This window comes from Aethalodelphis obliquidens, unplaced genomic scaffold (assembly GCF_003676395.1).
Source record: "Aethalodelphis obliquidens isolate GAN/ISIS:26980383/991018 unplaced genomic scaffold, ASM367639v1 scaffold49, whole genome shotgun sequence".
Taxonomy (NCBI): Eukaryota; Metazoa; Chordata; class Mammalia; order Artiodactyla; family Delphinidae; genus Aethalodelphis; species Aethalodelphis obliquidens.
In genome coordinates, this window is record NW_020837993.1 from 12290442 (window position 1) to 12311627 (window position 21186).

At 37.4% G+C, this 21186-nt stretch overlaps 1 protein-coding gene across 1 annotated transcript in view; it reads left to right on the plus strand.

Moving 5' to 3' along the window:
- ASB7 (ankyrin repeat and SOCS box containing 7) overlaps positions 1-21186 on the plus strand; it is a 49120-nt gene that overhangs the window by 9288 nt on the left and 18646 nt on the right. Inside the window, exon 4 of the mRNA XM_027083233.1 lies at positions 151-412. Within this exon, the coding sequence (XP_026939034.1) occupies positions 202-412 (211 nt within the window). The 5' untranslated portion in view covers positions 151-201. The remainder of the gene's footprint in view (positions 1-150; positions 413-21186) is intronic.

Genomic DNA, 21186 nt, shown 5'->3' on the forward strand with positions numbered 1-21186 from the left:
AAAACTGATACATGTTAATTTGTTATAGTAGTATGAACTGTCATCACTAAAGTTTACATGATTTAGCAATGGAAACTTCTGTGCTATTTAATGAACACACTGTCAGGTGTCAAGTATTCTAAATTTTATGTATTCTACCTACCCTTCAAGGCTGATCCCTGTGACCTAATGAATCCTTTGTAAAAAGTGGACTCAGCTAGGATGTTACACCACCATTGTCGAAGGAACCCTGAACTCCAGGAAGAGTTGCAGATTCAAGCTGCAGTGGCTGCCGGGGATGTTCACACGGTACGAAAGATGTTAGAACAAGGCTATTCTCCAAATGGCCGGGATGCTAATGGCTGGACCCTGCTTCATTTCTCTGCAGCAAGAGGAAAGGAAAGATGTGTTCGAGTATTTCTAGAACATGGAGGTGAGTTTATTAGAAGCAAACCCTTTTTTCCCAAGGAGAAACTTAAAATGAAATTCTATTTAGTTTAAAATATATGAGTGCTTGTGTATATAATTTCTAATGCTTCTTTTTGCTAATACTCTACTTCTTATTCTCTCCTTTGTGAAGATGTGTTAAAATTATGCTGAGTCTTGTTTAAAACCAGATTGTCTAAAAAATCAGTTTGTTGAATGTGCTTTTTTCCCCTTGTAACTCTAGTTTCTATACAGCCAGATTTCCCCAGATTATTTCAACCAAAAGCAGCCCTTCTTCAGGTTGTCAAGTTGCTTTGTTTCAGAAGCAGAAGTGGCTGTGGTCCCAACAACTGAGAGTTGCTCAAGCTCCCCCTTTTGAGACTTGCTCAAGCTAACTGAGCTGACACAGGCCCCCTGATAATACCATGGCCTTCAGGATACCCTACCTTTTGAATTTACCTCTTCATAAAAAAATTTTAGTTGCTTTTATTACTGTTTTAGAGCACTTGCCTTTTCTAGAATTGTACATAGTTTCTAGGTATCCTACAAGATTGGTTAGCTGAGGTCTAATTTTGTGTAAACATATGCAGTTGGAAACTACATTTGACATTTAATGTTTTTGCTTGAAAAACTGTCCATTCCTGTAATTAATAGTAACTAATAATTGTCTTAAAGTAGTTTACTTTTTTCTCCCATTATATTTTCACTTAATTTATTTTCCTAAAGATGAACAAGTGTATTTTGTCATTTGTACCCATATTATTTTTGTAAATTATGGTGTAAAACAGCTTGGTTGGGACTCAGGATCCATTATGTACCATTCTAGGGCCTGGATTGCTTATTAACAGTCATTTAGTTCCATTTCTATGGTGTACTTTGTTACAAGACTAGTCAAACTTACTTGCAAACTAATTTGAAGTACAGAAAATGTTAGAAGTCACACAGCTCTCATTAGGGTCTTGTGAATTATGTGAAGATAGGAATACAAAGGCTATGAGCGTGGACTTACTGCAAAGTCCTGCTATACCTGAGACTAGGAATCATCACACATCCGAGTGGCCCTGAAATAAGAATTATATCCCCGAAATAGTTGACTGTTGACAGGACACCACCATTTGCTAGCCTGTGCCTCCTTTGTAGCCATCCTCCATCCCTCCCTGCCACCCTTGCTCATATCTCATTTCACCTTGAAACTTGAAAACCTCAGCTCTGAAGGCAACGAAGGAGAAATGTAAGAGGAATGCCAGGAGAAAGAGCTGAAAAAACTAAGAAGTGGGTGTAGGATCAGAATACTTAAAATTCTGGCAGTGCTTAGTAATATTAAGACCAAGATCAGAACTCACATTTTTAAATTCTACCTAGTCCTGTTACTTTTCTGTTTCTGCCAGCCTTGCTTTTAAAATATTTTAAATATTAATTAAGAAAGAAAGTTCAATTACTCAGGTAATGTATGAACTTGTCTCCTTAAAACAAATAAAATACATTTTCAAATAAATTACAAATAAAGCCAAAGTCCCCTTTGGCCAACTCCCAATCCTTATCTGCCTACCCCTGCCCAGACGTAACTCATGGGTATGAGTTTGGTTTGGTCCTTATCTTTCTAGATCATTTCCTAAATGTACTTATAGAAAATATGTCTTATTGTGTTGTGTGTGGTTTTTAGAACATAAATGATATCATACTGACTGTATTATTCTGCAATTGTTAGTTTTTGCTCAGCTGTATATAACTTAAGACTTTTTAAATATTGGGTTGGCAAACTTTTTCTGTAAAAGGCCAGATGGTAAAGATTTGGGGCTTTGCGAGCCCTCCTGTCTCTGTTGTTAACTACTCAACTCTGCCTTTGTAGCATGAAAGCAGCCATAGACAATATGTGGATGAATGAGTGTGGCCATGTGCTGATAAAACTATATTTATAAAAACCAGTGGTGTGCCGGATTCGGCCTCTGGTCCCAGTTTGCTGAATCCTATTTCCTCACCATCCCCCTCTCTCTTTTTGTGTATGTATGTGTGTATAGATATTTTTAACAGCTTTTATTGAGATAGAATTCACATACGTTACGATTCACCCTTTTAAAGTGTACAATTCAGTGGCTTTTAGTGTATTCATAGAGTTGGGCATCCATTACCACAGCCAATTTTAAAACATTTTCATTACCCCAAAAAGGAACCTTGTACCTATTCAGTATTAATACATATAGGTTTACTCTGTTCAACTGCTAGATATAGTATTTATTAGTATGGATATACTATCATTTGTTTAAACCATTCTTTTTTATTTTTTGAGTGGATGAAATTTTCTCAGTAGGACATTTTATTAAGAAGGTAACACATACATATATATACATGGTTAAAAACAAAACGAAAGGTGATACGGACTGTTCAGTGAGGGGGAAATGTCTGCTCTTCAGCACTGGCCCCTCCTCTCCTTCCCAGAGGCAGTCACTCTTACTGGATTCTTTTGTGTCCCTGCAGAGATAGTCTGTGCATATAAGTGTGCATATTTTCCATCCTCCATCTTCTAGCCTGCTTCTCTTTTGTTAATGGTCTGTTCTGCATCTTGATTTTTTTTACAAAACAGTTTCTCTAAGTGATAGATCCTTGTCATTGATTCCATTGTATAGATGTAATTTATTTAAACTTATTCCCCATTGTTGGACATTCTAATTTTTCATTTTTCTGCTTCTAGAAACAGTATTACAGAGAATGTCCTTGACTAATCTTTTTACATATGTGAATTTATCTCTTGGATAATTCCAAGAAGTACAACTGCCACATCAAAGGGTTGTTAGGTTTTGTTGTTGTTGTTTTGATGGATATTGACAAATTGTCCTCCAAAGAAGGTTGTTAATGGCTCTGCCCTTAACCAGGTGGGAGGGTGCCCAGTCCCCTGCCTTTGCCAGGAGTGTATCACTAAGTGGTTTGCTCTTCCTCTGTGTGATTTGCTTGCCTCCTTTTTTCCCGAAAATGACATATGAGTAACAAAGCATTGCAAGACTGGGCTGCTTGCTTGTCTTTTTCTTATGACTTGTAGGAGTTGTTTATGTATTCTCTGCTGTTAGTTATATGTTGCAACAGTCTTCTCCCAGCTTGTAGCTTTTCCACATTGTTGTTTTGCTTGTTTTTTGGGAGCAGAGTTTGCATTTTAAGTAGGTAAACTGTATTTTTCTTTTGGCTTATGGTTTGTACTTTTTGTGTTTTGTACATCATACCACAGGGTCATTATTTGCCTATATTTTTTTCTAAAATGTTTCATGGCATTTAGGTCTTTAATCTATCCAGAATTGGTTTTGGTGTATAACATGAGGTGGTCAGGTACAATTGCATACATAAAGGTAGCCTAAATCATCCTTTCTTTCCTCATTGTTATGTCTTGCCAACTCAGGTATAAAGTTTTTATATACACATGGTTCCGTTAGTTCTATTGTCTGTTGTTATATCCCTGGGTCAGTATAATATTGTTGTAAATTATTATTATTCTCTAATACGTTTTAATATCTGGGGGAGCAAATCTCCTCTCCTTGTTCTTTAAGGATGTCTTGGCTATTCTTAGCACTTTACATTTCCATATAAAATTGTAAAACAACAAAATTACATATTTTGCAGAAGCCCCTCACTTATTCTTGTATAGCACCTTTTACTTCCTCCTTTTACCCTAGTACAATAAGAGATTCAGGGAGTAGTTTTTAATAGCACATTATGTATCAATTTGGAAACACAAATAGGAGAGGAGACTTCCTCCTCCTTGCTCCCGTTGGCCACATGTGATGCTTAGACTTGCTCTGTATTTAGTCTAGGCCTGGCTTCTGATTTCTAGACCAGTGTACCCAGCTGCCTGTTCAGCTTCTCCACAGTTGTGGCTCACAACACAGCGCAGCATGAGCTGCTGCTTTGACCGTGTTCTTTTGCAGTAGATGGCACTACAGCCTATGACTGCTGTGCCAGAAATCTAGAAACCATCCTTCTAAATAGTTGTCAGATCTTTTCACTTCCTTTCGTTGGAGGCACTGCCCCACCTTTGGGCAAGGAAACCTTGTTCCTCACCAGGACGGTTATGATGTCCCTGTCATCCCTGCTTCCAGTCCTGCCCCCTTCCAACCAGTCTCTAAATGGAGTGATCTGTTAAAAATGGCAATTAAAATATTTCCTTTTAAAATCCGTCGGTGGTTTTCCACTTCTCTTGGGACAATATTGAGTCCTTAATGTGACCTACACGGCCCTGCAGCGTCTGCTTCTCTGCGATATCTTTCCAGCTTGTCTTTGAGCCGCAGCCCATCTGCATTCTTTCAGACTCACTGAGCTTAGAGGCGTGTGCCCAGGACCTGCTGGGGTCCCTCTGCTCCCTGCACTGCTGCCACCTTCGCCTGGCTCCTGCCTGCCTCTCCCTCACCTCTCCCTACACTTTCTCAGGGAAGCCTTCCCTTACCATCTGGACTTGGTCAGATCCTTCTATCGTGTGATACTATCGGGCTCTGTACCTTTTTATTGTAGTTCCTATCACAAGCATAATAAATTATTTTTGTAGTATTCTATTTAATTCTATTCTTGTTAGTCTGAGGCTTCATGAGGACAGAACCTGTATCTGTACTGTTCTCAATGAGAGAGAGAAAGAGGAAACAAACACCAGTTATCTAAAATAATTGTTCCCCAGCCTTACAGAGACAAGGCTGATCCTTTTCTTTTTTCTTTTTTTTTTAAAGAAGATATTGGGGTAGGAGTTTATTAATTAATTAATTAATTTTGCTGTGTTGGGTCTTCGTCTGTGTGCGAGGGCTTTCTCTAGTTGTGGCAAGCGGGGACCACTCTTCATCACGCTGCGTGGGCTTCTTACTATCACGGCCTCTCTCGTTGCGGAGCACAGGCTCCGGACGCGCAGGCTCAGTAGTTGTGGCTCACAGGCCCAGTTGCTCCACGGCATGTGGGATCTTCCCAGAACACGGCTCGAATCTGTGTCCCCTGCATTAGCAGGCAGACTCTCAACCACTGCGCCACCAGGGAAACCCCTGATCCTTTTCTTTTTATTAAAAAATATTGATTGAAAATGGGCCAGGTGGGATTAGAAAAGTCCCTGAATTCATCATACCTGCTCTTTTCCTTAAACCACAGTTTCTTTAAGAGCTTATAAACTTCCAGTTAGATTGATCCCCTCCTGTTAATACGTTTATTTTGTGATGGACATTAAGGTGAAATGCAGTCAAAGATTCAAATATGGGAAAGTGAGCAAAGAAATGCACAAGAAACAAGGGTTCACCTTCCTCTTTTCCTCTCTCTCCCCTCCCCCACCTCTGTGCCTGAGATAGAATTCATATAGATAGTTAGATGAGGATGAGGTGGCCAGTTGGTCACTTATTCTTATATTTATTCAGCAAATATTTATTGGGCACGTAACGTATGCCATGCTCTGGCCAGGCCCTGAGATATGGACGTAATCATTGTGCTCGCCTTCTGGCACTTCATAGTTTAGTGGGTGGATGGATTTGTAGCCAACATTTGTTGAGCATTTAGTATCAGCCTAATTCTTCACAACTATTCTGTGAGGGTAAGTAGTAATTTTTCCACTGAGAAAACTGAGCCACAGGATGGTAAGTAATTTGCTCACAGTCATTCACTTCATAAATTGTAGAGCCAGGATTCAAACCCATTGTCTTAACCATGATTCTGTATGACCTGTAAGAAAACAATGCAGTCCCAGTAGAGTGAGCTAAGCGCCGTGTATAAAAGACCACCCCATTTGTTGGGGCAAAGGTGGTGGGAGTGGCATGGAAGGCTTACTAGAGAAGGCATGGTTTGCATCAAGTTCTTGAAAGGTGAGGCTGCATGGGGTGCTGGAAGGGTGGAGGTGTGGCGTTCTTTCAAACACAGAAGACACTGAGTAAAGGGCTGAAGAAGAAAGGGAGCATGTTTGGTTTTAGGAACTGAAGAAAATTCAGTATGATTGGAGCATATCTGGTCATTTATTTGGGGGACAGTAGTGAGCCATTTGACAGAGAGGAGTGGGAGAAACAGCTGTGTGTTGTAGAAAGCTCACTGGGTGTAGTATTGGGAGCTTAGTGAAAGGGCCCAAGACCTCAGGCACTGCTGCCTGGTCAGGACTGCAGCCTCATTTCCTTGCACCCCACACGTATTTATTGAGCACTGCTATGTGCCAGGCACTGTTCTGGGGCTGGGAATACAGTAACAAAGTCCCTGCTGTCGTGGCACTTACATTTCAGTAGTTGACAGTAAATATATGATATCAAGTCATGAAGAAAAAGGAAGCAGAGAAGGGATAAAGAGGTACAGGCTTCTGTTTTAAATTAGGTATTCAGGGAATGCCTCTAATGTGACATGTTAGCTGAGGCCTGAAAGAAACGAAGACCAAACCATGTGTGTATCTGGGAGAAAAGTGTTAAAGTAAAAGTGTTAAAGTAAAAACTCTAGGCTGGGAACATGCTTAGCACTTTCAAGAAAAAGCCAGGAAGACGGTGGCTGGAGCAGAATAATGGGAGAGGGGGGCAAACAGGGCTAAAGAGAGTCAGCTGACATGTTCTGTAGCTCCTAGAAGGCATGGAAAAGACTTTGGACTTTGTTCTGAGTGAGAATGGGGGTGGCATTGACTACTTCTCAACTGAGCAACAATATGAACTTACTTAAGGGCTCACTCTGGCTGCTCTGAGGAAGATAGATTGTGGAGGAGCAGAGGAGAAGTAGGAAAACCTGTCCGGACGCTTTAGAATAGCTCAGGTGAGAGATGTTCGTGGCTTGGGCTACATGATAGCAGTGGATGTGTTGAGAAGTGGTCGGATTCTGGATATATTTTGAAAATGGAGTCAAGAGTATGTGCTGATAGATGGGCTATGAGGTGAGAGGGAAAGAAATTAAGAATAATAGGTTTGGGGGCTGAGGATCAGGAAGAAAAAAAAGAGTTGTCATTTACTGAATGAGCAGGGGAAAGATAGCCAAAGCAATTGAAAAGAAGAAAGGATATAGATGTTTAATATCAGCCATTTACCCTACCAGAAATTTTTAATCTCAAGTACATTAAAGGAGCAGATCTTATAATTAAATGTGTACACCTGCACCATGAAACCACCAATGAGTGATCACACAGAGCTTTCAAAACTCAGAGCTAAGAGGTTGCCTGTCTCTGTGCTGTGGTGACAACCATGTGACCACAGAGGGAAGCCTGGTTGTGGAGCAGGTATGTGAAGTACGCTTGCTGCTGCTTGGGAGAAATCCAGTTTCATTGAGGAAATGAGCAAGTTTGACTTGAATCGCTAATACTGGCTATATTCCAAAAGGAAAAAAAAAAGGGAGGCTCTCTTTAGTTTAATCTAAACCTGTGCTGTCTATAGCACGTGTGGCAGCAGGCATACCTCAGAGATACTGAGGGTTGGTTCCAGACCACCACAATAAAGCGAATATTGCAACAGAGGGAGTCACATGAATTTTTTGGTTTCCCAGTGTCTAAAGAAACAATGTACATATCTTAGTTAAAAAATACTTTATAGCTAAAAAATTGCTAACCATCATCTGAGCCTTCAGTGAGTCATAATCTTTTTGCTGGTGGAGGATCTTCCCTCATGTTGATGGCTACTGAGTGACCAGGGTGGTGGTTGCTGAAGGCTGGAGTGGCAATTTCTTAAAATACGACAAAAATTAAGTTTGCCACCATTGATTAACTCTTCCTTTCACGAATGATTTCTCTGTAGCATGCAGTGTGTTTGATAGCATTTTATCCACAGCAGAACTGCTTTCAAGATTGGAGTCAATTCTCTTAAACCCTACTGCTACGTTATCAACTAAGTTTATGTAGTATTCTAAATCCTTTATTGTGATTTCAACAACCTCCACAGCATCTTCACTGAGAGTAAATTCCATCTCAAGAAATCACTTTCTTTGCTCATCCCTGAGAAGCAGCTCCTCACCTGTTAAAATTTTATCATGAGATTGCAGCAATTCAGTCATATCTTCAGGCTCCACTTCTAATTCTAGTTCTCTTGCTAAGTAATCTGCAGTTACTTCCTGCACTGAAGTCTTGAACCCCTCAGAGGCATCCATGAGGGTTGGAATCAACTTCTTCCAAACTCTTGTTAGTATTGATATTTTGTCCCCTTCCCATGAATTATGTATGTTCTTAATGGCATCTGGAATGGTGAATCCTTTCCAAAGAGTTTTCAATTTACTTTGCCCAAATCCATCAGAGGAATCACTAATTATGGCAGCTGTAGCCTTAGGAAATGTATTTCTTCAATAGTAAAACTTCATAGTCGAAATTACTCCTTGATCCATGGACTGCAGAATGGATATTGTGTTAGGCATGAAAACAACATTAATCTCATTGTATATCTCTATCAGAGCTCTTGGATGACTAGGTGCATTGTCAATGAGGAGTAATATTTTGAAAGGAGTCTTTATTTCTGAGCAGTGGATCTCGACGTCGAACTTTATATATTCAGTAAACTGTGTTGTACACAGATGTGCTGTCATCCAGGCTTTGTTGTTCCATTTATAGAGCACAGGCAGAGTAGATTTGGTAGAATTCTTAAGGGCACTAGGGTTTTGGGAATGGTAAATGTACACTGGCTTCAACTTAAAGTCACCAGCTACATTAACTCCTAACATTGAAACTTTGAAGCCGTGCTTTGACTTCTCTTCTCTAGCTATGAAGGTCCTAGGTAGCATCTTCTTCCAATATAACGCTGTTTCATCCATATTGAAACACTGTTGTTTAGTGTAGCCACCTTCATTAATTATCTTCTGGATAATTTGTTGCAGCTTCTACATCAGCACTTGCTGCTTCACCTTGCATTTTGATGTTATGGAGTTGGCTTCTTTCTTGGAACCTCGTGAATCAACCTCTGCTAGCTTCAGACTGCTCTTTGGACGTTTCCTCACCTCTCTCAGCTTTCACATAATTGAAGAGAGTTAGGGCCTTGCTTTGAATTAGACTTTGGCTAAATTAGGGAATGTCATGGCTGGTTTGATCTTCTATTCAGCCCACTCAGACTTTCTCCATATCAGCAAAAAGGGTGCTCTGCTTTCTTATTATTCCTGTGTTCACTGGATTAGCACTTTTAATTTCCTTTGAGAACATTTCCTTTGCATTCACAACTTGTCTACCTGTTTTGCACAAGAAGCCTAGCTTTTGGCCTATCTCAGTTTTCAACATGCCTTCCTCACTAAGTGTAATCATTTCTAGCTTTTGATTTAAAGTGAGAGACATGTGACTCTTCATTTGAACAGTTAAAGGCCTGATTTCAATATTGTTGTGTCCCAGGGGACAGAGAGGCCTGAGGAGAGGGAGAGAGACTGGGGAACGGCTGGTTGGTGGAGCAGTCAGAACACATAACAGCATGTATTGATTAAGTTCGCTGTCTTATTATGGGCGTGATTCATGGCAACCCTAAATAATTAAAATAGTCACATCTAAGATCACTGATCACCATAACAAGTAGAATAATGATGAAAAAGTTTGAAATATTTTGAGAATTATCCTAATGTGATACAGAGACAGAAAGTGAGCAAATGCTGTTGGAAAATGGCACCGATGGACTTGATCTAGGAGGGGTTGCCACAAACCTTCAATTTGTAAAAATTGCAGTCAGTATCTCTGAAGTGCAATAAAGTGAAGTGCAATAAAATATGTGCCTGTATTTACATTTAAAGTAAACAAAAAATTCAGTTCCGCAGTCACGCTAGCCACGTTTCAAGTGCTCAGTAGCCACACGTGACTAGTAGACATATTAGACCTTGTAGATACAAAATGTTGGCCTATGCAGATAAGTGATATTTTGCTGCTTTACTTTCAAGTATCCTGCTTCAAAATGATGAACACTTAGGGTTTTATAATGTCCAAAAATATTAGTGTTTTTAAACACAAATGTGATGCATATAATAGTACCTCTGTCCAAATCCTGGTAGTCTTTCTGACCAGGTTAGTGTGCTGTTGGAATTATGGGGAAGAGTCACTACTATAAGAGTGTGAATTTTAAGAAACCCACCATTACTATATTCATTTTCCCATTTTGAATCTTTCTGAAAATTCTAATACTACACTGGACATTTCAAGAGAGTAACATTAAGAGACCCTATATTAGCTAGTGTGTTTATTTATCTTCAGATTCAGTGTTTATGCAGACTGACCTGGAGGGCGGTCAGCTGAAGCTCTAGAAGTTAATTCCATAAAACACATCCCTGGAGGAACCTGAGATGAGACACCTGATAAGTGTCTCAGGTCTCCTCTTGGTACAGTAGGTAAAATCCTCTTGATGAAACACAAGAAAATAAATGAAAGAAATAAGTGATTAGAAAAATCCATAGCAGAATGGTGAGAAATTATTTTTAGCTTTTCAAAAATGAAAGATTTTACAAATGGTAATCCCAAATGTGATGAAACAGGAACATTGATGGTAGAAGTTTATTAAAGCAGTTGTGGAAAGAAGTTTAGTAGTATGTTAGATCCTGAGAAATGGGAGATTTTTTTGCCAATATATCTACTTCTATTAATTTATTCCAAGGAAGCAGTCTTAAGTACAGGAATTATTTTCTGTATGAAAATTTTACCCTTTATTATATATAATTTTAAAAATGGAGGCATTTTCAGTGCCCAAATATAGAGGAAAAATTAAGTAATTAGACTATGATTACAATTACGAGTAATTTTTTAAAATGTATAGAAGGAAAGCTGAAAGAAGTCTGTCATCAGTGTTGACAGTAGTTATTAGAGAATGCTGGTTTTTGCTTTGATGCTTTTCTAAATTTTTAGTTTTTCATTAACAAAAAAGTAATATTACTTGGGGAAATTCTGTTTGGGAACATTATACCATCTGACTTTCTGGCTCTTTGTTCTGTGTTGAATTATTAGTCAAGTTTTAGGTTTTTGTCTAGATTTTTTATTTCCTCCATTGTTGCTTTTTTTTCCTATAAAAACATGGCACAATGCATAACTGGTTTTTAGAACTCCAAGCAGTGCCTGTGCCTGTGTAACTTAGCTAATTGCATTTGGTGCTTTCTAAAACTTTTAAGAAGAGTAATCACATAAATAGTAAATTATGGTATAATACTTATACATATATTTTGTAAAATTCTGACTTTCCTGCTTTTAGGATTTTGTAATGTCCAAAAGTATTTGAGCTTTTAGACACAAATGGGAAGCTTATAATAACCTCTGTACAAATCCTGGTAATGTTTTTGAACAGTTCAGTTTATATATTCCAAGCCTCAGAGTAACCAGTAAAAAAAAAAAAAAAAAGATAATGCAAAGAAGTATAGCTAAACTGTCAATGGAGACATTAAAATGGAATGTTAAAAAATGTTCTGATAGTACAAAGAAAAAAAATGGTAGTAAAGGGAAGAAGAGGGACAATAGAGGAGACAGATGGAAAACAAATAATAAAATGGTAAATCTAAACTCAACTATATCAATAATTATATTAAACATTAATGGACTGAACAATCCAATTAAAATTTAGAAATTATCAGAAAGGTAAGTAGACAAAACTCAATTACATGCTGACTACAAAGATAATACTTTAAATATAAAGGTACAGGTAGGTTGAAAGTAGATGAATGGATGGGATATATCATGGAAATATGTCATGCAAATGGCAAGCATGTGAAGGCCCAAGTGGCTACATTAATATCATATAAAATAGATTGCAAGACATAGACTATTACCAGAACTAAGGAGAGACATTTCACAGGGACATATGGGGCACTTCATTAGGAGGAATAATAGTCATAAAATGTGCATACATCCAGGAAGAGAACTTCAAAATACGTGACGCAAAAAATTTGAAGGGAACTTCAAAATATGTGTTAAAGGGAGAAATGGACAGTTTCACAGTCTTGAATGTTGGAGATTTTAACATCTCTCAGCAATTGATAGAACATCTAGATATAAAAAATCAATAACTATAGAAAAATCTAAAAACCATTATCAAACACATTGACCTAATATTTTTGAAAATTGCATCCAGTACCTTCAGAATATACATTCTTTTGTGTGCATGCTGTGGACACTAGGATAAACCATATGCTGGCAATAAAATACGTGTCAGTAAATTTTAAAAGGCTGAAATCTTAAGGGTATATTCCCTAACTGCAATGGAATTCTGTTAGAAATCAACAACAATAACATGTCTAGGACAAACTCAGACATTTAGAAATTAAACAAATTTTGAACTGAATGATAGTGAAAATACAATATATCAGAATTTGTGGGATGTACTAGAGCAGTGCTTAGGAATTTATAGCTATAAATGTTTGAATAGCAGAGAAGAACCATCTTAAATCAATTACTGAAGTTTTTACCTTAAGAAACTTGAAAAAGAAGAAATTGAGCCCAAAGTGGCTGTTGCCATTTACCCTCTCTGCTCCCCAGCAGTCTCTGTGTCACATTATCATGGGAGCTGGAATCCTCCTCGATGATGGAAGGGACTGACCTGATTTTGGAGCCCATGGAAATTCCCCATGCCTGGAGCATTGTTGAAAATAACTGTGGTCTTGATCTAGGTGGCAAACAAACTGGGAAGGCCAACAGTAGTTGGCCTTTCTTAGGCTGTAACTGAGGCTGTAACACCAGTTGGGGCAAGCAACAGAGCAGCCTCACATTTAACAGGAGACCTGGCAAATGAGACAGCCATGTGGGCTTTGATAAGCTACTACATATTTCTGGGAATTTGGAAGGCTGATACATACTTAAGAAAGGCCAGAGAGGGCCCCAGTTATCTACTCACCCCTGGCTGAACATGAGACCAGAAAATGGAAGCTGTAAATTGTAAATTGTCTGTTTATTGAATGTGTGTCTCAACCTATACACAGATCTCTTGGGCAAAGGGTGGAAGCCTTACTGGCTCAAATTGTTTAAGTACAACCTCTGACCAGTTACTGGTCAAACGTAAGTTATTCCTAGGAGCGGCCCCTAGAAGCCAGACTTTAATAATAACAACTGAGCAGAGACGTAAGTGGCTGTATACTATAAGGGAGACAGACTATGTAAAATTAGTCTAGGCAATTCACTAAAACAAATAGCAGCAACAGCCCACCTGGAAGAGGTGAGGTTCAAAATCCAGGGGTGCTATGATATAGTCTAAAATCTTCAATTTTCAGTAAAATTATGAGACATGCTAAGAAACAGGAATGTATTGCTCATACACAAGAAATGAAACTAGCTAATAGAAAGTGTTTATGAAGGGGCCCAGATGTTACACTTAGTTAACAAAACTTCAGAATAGCTATTATAAATGTATTCAAAGAACTAAGGACACCATGTTCAAAGAATTAAATGAAAACATGTGACAGTGACAAATCAAATAGGAATGATCAATAAAGAGATAGAATACATATAATTTTATATATGAAAATGGGAATGTATGTATATACATATATATAAATAGAAATTCTAGAGTTGAAAGTACAGTAACTAAAATGAATTCATTAGAGTGGTTAACAGCAGATTGGAGCTGGCAAAAGAAGGAATCATTGACCTTGAAAATTTATCAATAGACATTATCTAGTCTGAGGAACATATAGAAAAAAGAATTTTTAAAAATATCAACAACAATAAGATATGTAAGACATCTTATGGCCAAAATAACTTATGTTTGACCGGTAACTGGTCAGAGGTTTTGCTTAAGCAATTTGAGCCGGTAAGGCTTCTACCCTTTGCCAAGGAGATCTGTGTATAGGATGAGACACATTTAATAATCAGACAATTTACAAGTATGCCCCAGCTTCCATTTTCTGGCCTCATGTTCAGCCAGGGATGAGTAGATAACTGGGGTCCTCTCTGGTCTTTCTTAAGCATGCATCTGCCTTCCCAATTCCCAGAAATATGTAGCAGCTTATCAAAGCCCACATGGCTGTCTCATTTGCCAGGTCTCCTGTTAAATGTGAGGCTGCTGTGTTGCTTGCTGCAAGCAGTATCACAGCCTCAACTCAGGGCCCCATAGACCTGTGGAACATTATCAAGCATACCAATATATGCATGAGGCATAATGGGAGCCAGAAAAGAGAGGGGAAAGCGAGAAAGGGAAAGAAAAAAATATTTGAAGAAGAAATGACTGAAAACTTCCTATATTTGATGAAAAATGCTAAACTATACATCGGAGACACTCAGCGTCTCCAAGTAGGATATTCATCTAAGAGATGTAATTGTCAAACTGGGGAATGTTAAAAACAAAGAGAAAATCTTGAAAGCACCTAGAGAAGTGATGCATTATGTACGAGGGATCCTCAATGATAAGATTAACAGCTGATTTCTCATAAGAAACAACAGTGGCCAGAAGACAATGGGATGACATCTTGTAATTACTGAAAACAAATAACAGTCAACCAGCAATTTTAAATCCAGCCAAATTGTCCTTCAGAAATGAAGGTGATAGGGCTTCCCTGGTGCCACAGTGGTTAAGAATCCGCCTGCCAACGAAGGGGATATGGGTTCGAGCCCTGGTCCAGGAAAATCCCACAGGCCACGGAACAACTAAGCCCGTGAACCACAACTACCAAACCTGCGCTCTAGAGTCTGTGAGCCACAACTTCTGAGCCCTCACACCTAGAGCCCGTGCTCCGCAACAAGAGAAGCCACCACAATGAGAAGCCTGCACACCACAACAAAGAGTAACCCCCACTTGCCGCAACCAGAGAAAGCCCACGTGCAGCAACAAAGACCCAACTCAGCCAAAAATAAATTAATTAATTTAAAAAAAGTAAAAGCCAATAAGAATATTTTAAAAAAAAATTTTAAGTGAAGGTGATATAAAGATGTTCCCAGATAAAGGGAATTTGTTGCTCTCAGACCTGCCTTACGAGAAGTACTGAAAGAAGTCCTTCCAGCTGAAAGAAAAGGACCACGTGTAATCCAAATTCACAGAGCAAATAAAGATCACTGGTAAAGGTAATTATGCATGTAAAAAACAGTATATTTGTTTTCTATTGCTGTGTAACAAATTACACAAATATATGACAATACAAGATATACTTATTACCTCACAGTTTTAAGGTGTTGGCCAGACTGTTCTCATCTGTAGGCTTAAATGGAGAAGAATTTGCTTCCAAGCTCATTCAGGTTGTTAGCAGATGAATTCCCTTGGATGTACAGGACTGAGGGCCTCAGCTTCTTGCTGGCTACTGGCTGAAGGTTGCCAGTAGTTCCTAGAGATAACCTGCAGAGTCTTGGCCTGTGGGCTTTCCCATCAAGGCTCCTTAGTTCATCAAGGCAGCAGTGAAAGTTGCTACAGTGAGTCTGCTAGCAAGATGGAGTCTTGTGTATCATAACATAACCACAGTAGTGACATTCCGTCACCTTTGCCAGATTCTGTTGGTTAGAAGGAAGTCACAGTTCCTGCTCATACTCGAGGGGAGAGAATTACACAAAGGTATGAGCATCAAGAGGCAGGGATTATGGGAGGGGCCCCCTTAAAATTGTGCTGCCAGAGACAATGGAAATATATTCCCCCCTTTTCATCTCTTAAAAGACAACAACATAAAACAATAATTATAAAACTATTGTTGGGCTTATATAAAGATGTAATATATATGACAATAATAGGACAAAGGAAGGGAGAGGAAAGGGGGCTATCTTGGAACAGTTTCTATATACTGCTACAATTAAATTCAAAGTAAGAATAGGAATGAAATAACAAAGAGAAGAAAAGAAATCCGTGGAATTGAAAATGGACAAATGATGGAGAAAATTTATGAAACAAAGAAAAAGCTGGTTCCTTGAAAAGATCAGTAAAATTGATAAAATCTCTAGCTAGACTGATGAAGAAAACAAAAGACACGTACCAATATCAAGTATGGAAAAAAACTGTTTTCACTACAGATCTTATAGATACTAAAAGGATAATAAGGAATATAATGAACACCCTTCTGCCATTTAGAAGAAATGAACAGATTCCTCGAAAGACACATATGGCCACAACTGACCCAAGGGAAAAATAGAACAATCTAATAGTCCTACATCAAAGAAATTTAGTTCATAATTAAAACTTTACACTAAAAGTCTTTAGGTGGGCCCAGCTGCCTTTTCTGTTGAAATATTTCAAATATTAAAGGAATAAACAATAACAGCACTACCCAAACTCTTTGAGGAAACACTTCCAAACTTATTGTATAAGGCATATAGTACCCTGAAACCAAATAAAGACATTGCAAGAAATGAAAACCACAGACCAGTTTCACTCATGACAAAAGTTAGAAATAACCTTAACAAAATACTATCAAATCTCATCCATCATTATATAAAAAAGAATATTACATCACGACCAAGTAGTGTTTATCCCAGGAATGCAAGCTTTGTTTAACATCTGAAAATATGATGAGTAATTTACCCTCTTAATAGAATAAAAGTAAATACCAAATGATCCTTTCAATAGATGCAGAAAATGCATGTGACAGTATAGTATACCCATTCATCATAAAGACTCTCAGCAAGCCAAAAGCAGAAGACAACTTCCAAACCCTAAGGAAAGACACCTGTGAAAAACTACAACTTACATCATAGTAAATGGTGAACTGCTGAATTCTTTCCCTCTGAGATTAGGAACATGGCAAGGGTATATGCTTTTACTACATTTTGTCAACATTTTATTGTTCAAATAAGGGTCCTGGGATTGGAAAGGAAGAAGTAAAGCTGTCTTTATTTGCAGAGAACATAATTGTATGTTTAGAAAATCGCAAGAAATCTTAAAAACATTCTAGAACTAAAAAGTGAATTTAGCTAGATTACAGAATACACAAGTTGGTATACAAAAATCAATTTTATTTCTCTATACCAGTAATTAACATTTAGAAAATGAAATGTAAAAACAATTCATTATGATAGCAACAAAGTTTAGTAATAAATGTAATGAAAGATGTGCAGTACTTGTATGCTGAAAAGTACAAAACATTGCTGAGGGAAATTAAAGAAGACCTAAATAAATAGAGAGGTATTCTGTGCTCATGGTTTGGAAGAATAAATATTATTTAGATAATTTGGGGCAGATTTACATTTTTAGAGTTGGTAGAGTTCCAGTCAACATTGTAACAGGCTTGTTTGAAGAAATTGGTAGGTTGATTCTAAAATTTATTGCCCAAAACAGTTTAAAGAAGGTTTGAGAATGTTACCTGCTATCAAAACTTACTATAAAGCTGCAGTAATCAAGACAATCTGGTACTGGTATATGGATACACTTTTAGATCAGTGGAACAGAATAGAGTTCAGAAATAGATCCACACTTGTATGGTAAATTGTTTTGTGGCAAAGGCACCAGGATAAATCATCGAGGAAAGGTAGTTTTTTAAACAAATTGTGCTGGATTAAATAGATATTTATATGGAGAATAATGAACGTTGATCTGATCTTACGCTGTACACAGAAATCAGCTAGGAATGGACCATTGCCCTAAATATAAGAGTTAAAAGTATAAAACTTCTAGAAGAAAACAAAACCTATGTGACATTGTGTTGGGCAAAGATTTCTTAAACAGGACACAAAAAGCACAAACCATAGAAGAAAACAAATGACAGTAGATTTCATCAAAATTCAGAACTTTTGCTCTTCAAAAGACACAGTATAGGAAATGAAAAGGCAAGCCATAGACTAGGAGAAAATACAAAACATATCTGACAAAGGGGCTTGTATCCAGAATATATACACAATTGAGTTTTAAACTAATAATGAGAACAACTACACAATAAAAATGGGTAAATGATTTCAACAGACACTTCACAAAAGAAAGTATATGAATAAGCCCAGTATCAGAACAAGCCCAGTATCAGTAGTCATCAGGGTAATGTATATTAAAATCCCAATAAGTTACCACTTTATACTCAATAGAATTGATAAAATTAAAATTACTAATAATGCCAAGTATTAGTGAACATGTAGAACATTAGGAACTCTCATACATTGCTGGTGGGAGTGTAATATTGTATAGTCGCTTAGAAAAACAGTTTGGCCCTTTTTTAGGAGGTTAAATGTACATTTAACATATGACCAGCAATTCTCTCCTAGGTATTTACCCAAGTGAACTGAAAACATATATCCACAAACAGACTTGTATATGAATGTTCACAGTAGCCTTATTCATTATAGCCTAGGAATAACCCATTTATCCATTTGCTACTGACTATATAAATAATAACTATATATCCATATTATGGAATACTGTTCAGCAATACAAAGGGATTAAATTTTTTTTTACATCTTTATTGGAGTATAATTGCTTCACAATGGTGTGTTAGTTTCTGCTTTATAACAAAGTGAATCAGTTATATATATACATATGTTCCCATATCTCTTACCTCTTGCGTCTCCCTCCCTCCCATCCTCCCTATCCCACCCCTCCAGGCAGTCACAAAGCACCGAGCTGCAAAGGGACGAACTTTTGATGAACCACAACAACATGTATGAATTTCAGAAACATTATGATAAGCGAAATAAGTCAAATACAAAAGCCTAATACTCTATGATTCCACTTATATCAAATTATAGAAAGGCAAAACATTAGTGGTTGCCTGAGGTCTAGAGTCTGGGCAGGAAATTGTCTATAAAGAGGCAGGAAGGAACTTTTTGAGATGATGGGAATATTTTGATTGTAGTGGTAGTCACATGACTGTATACAATTCGTCAGAGTTCATCAACCTGTATACTTAAAATGGTTCAGTTTTATTGCACCTCAGTAAAGCTGTTGGAAAGAAAGAACCATATTGGTAGGGAATGTTTGTCTGCTTTTATTTATATATGCTTTCAAACTTTTCAAATGGGTTTCTTGAGACTGATACAATTTGTATTAAATAGGTTGCACCTGGGGGGAGAAAGCTTGCTAAAGCAGACAAAGTTATGAGGTGATGGGGCTACCATGTTAGTGTTCAGCGAAGGATTTTCTGTTGAAGGAACATTTGAACAGACACAGATGAAGTGAATTCAGTTAAGTCAAAAAAGGTCTCTTCACATGTGCCCTGCACATTTCTTACAGAATTTATATCTAGGTGTTTTGTAGTTTCTGCTACTATTACAAATAAGATCTTTTTCTTATCTTATTGCGTTGGCTAATAATCCTTAAATTAATTTTTGTTTTCATCTTTGTCTTATATTTCCTATTTGTTAATTTCTTGAGGAAAGTAACTATACAGATTGTATATGTTGTTAACCTACAGTCTTCCTTCTGTGCTGTGTTTCCAGTGTGTGCTCAATTAATGGATTTTAGTGGTTTTTACTTAGACTAAGCAGATCATTGCTGTATTTGTTAATCTTTGTTTTTCCTAGCTCAGTATAGCACCAAGTTGTAAGTAGAATCTAAAAAAGACCTGAGGTGGAAAACTAAAGATGCCAGTGCAATTTTATGTAACATAATTTTAATTTTACTGTCAAACAAAGCGAGTATAGGATGCACATGAGACTGTTTGCTGGCAACTTTAAAGGCACCCATGGTGGATGAAAGGTGGGAGAAGTGAAAAAAGGTATTCTTGAATTTCACTAACAGATTAAAAGAGAATGTCTGGAAGCAGTTGATTGGTCAGGTATAGATTAGGGATGGCCATCTTGGCAAGATTTACGGTTTTATTTGAATAGAAGGGGTTCTTTTATATTTCATGCCTGTCTTAGTCTACTTTAGGTAAGTGAGGTATCTGAAAACAGATTTGAGGGCTCAGCATCATCTGTCAAAATGGCAACAGTAGCTCATGTTCATGCCTTACCAGTAGATGGCAGCAATGTGCATTGTTTAAATATTCTTGCTCCTTTTTTTTAAATTAAGTAGTGAATAGGTACTGTATATTTTTCTTTTAGTGAAGACCAAGGCAGATATGATACCCTCATTTTCTTTAAACACATAAAAGTCATATTAGTGTTGTGTAATATCAGTTTATATGAAATAATCTTAGAAATTCAACTGATATAGCTTACCTAAAAAGTGTTAACTTTTTATAGCTTTTGTTGTAACTATTTCTTAATTGAAATTTGTATTCTCCACAGTATTATTACTATTTTAGGTACAGTTTTCTGCCTCATAGGTTTTTCTAAGAGACCAAGCTGTCATAAAATGTTTTAGAACTAAGCAACATTTTACTAAACAAAATGCAAGTGTTTCGTTTAATCACATGACTGTGGAGGCTTTTTGTTTGTTTGTTTGAAGAACACTTATGAATTTTTCTCTTTCATGAACAAGCTAAAAATTAATGGTGACTTTTATAAGAAGAAAGTATTTTAATCCTTGGTAGTTAGGTCCAACCAGTTATCTTCACACAGAATTGCTGTCCTCCAGGAAGTGACCTACCTATAGCATATGAGGGTTCTTGCCCCTTTTCTGCCCTTGTCCAGGAAGGCTAGTGGGATGAGAGCTGTGTAGAACTGACCCTCAGCTTTAGGAAAGACTGGGGGCAGGTGACAAAAGTCTGTGACTTGAGGAGTCATACAGCAGATAAATCATTTTAGTTTCTTTTCTTCTCTTTTATTTCTTTTTTTTCTTCCAGAAATCTGTCGATTTAGGAGAGAGGTTTGGAACTGTTTTAGAAAATAATATTTATTCAGTGCTGAGGTTTCTCCCAATTTTTCACACAATGTGTGCTGTTTAATTCTTAAAAACTGCAAAGTTCTTGTAAAACGAAGAATTCAGAATAGAGTTTTATCTTATAAAAACATGATTTATCAAGATCACTTAACATATATCTTACATGTTTTGGAATTCTTACAGATCACAGAAAACCTTTTTTTTTTTTAATTTTTACCTAATACACCCTAAAACAACACAGTCTGCCAGACCACAGTACATCCGTAATTTAGAGCAGCAGATGTTGCTACACATGCTTCTT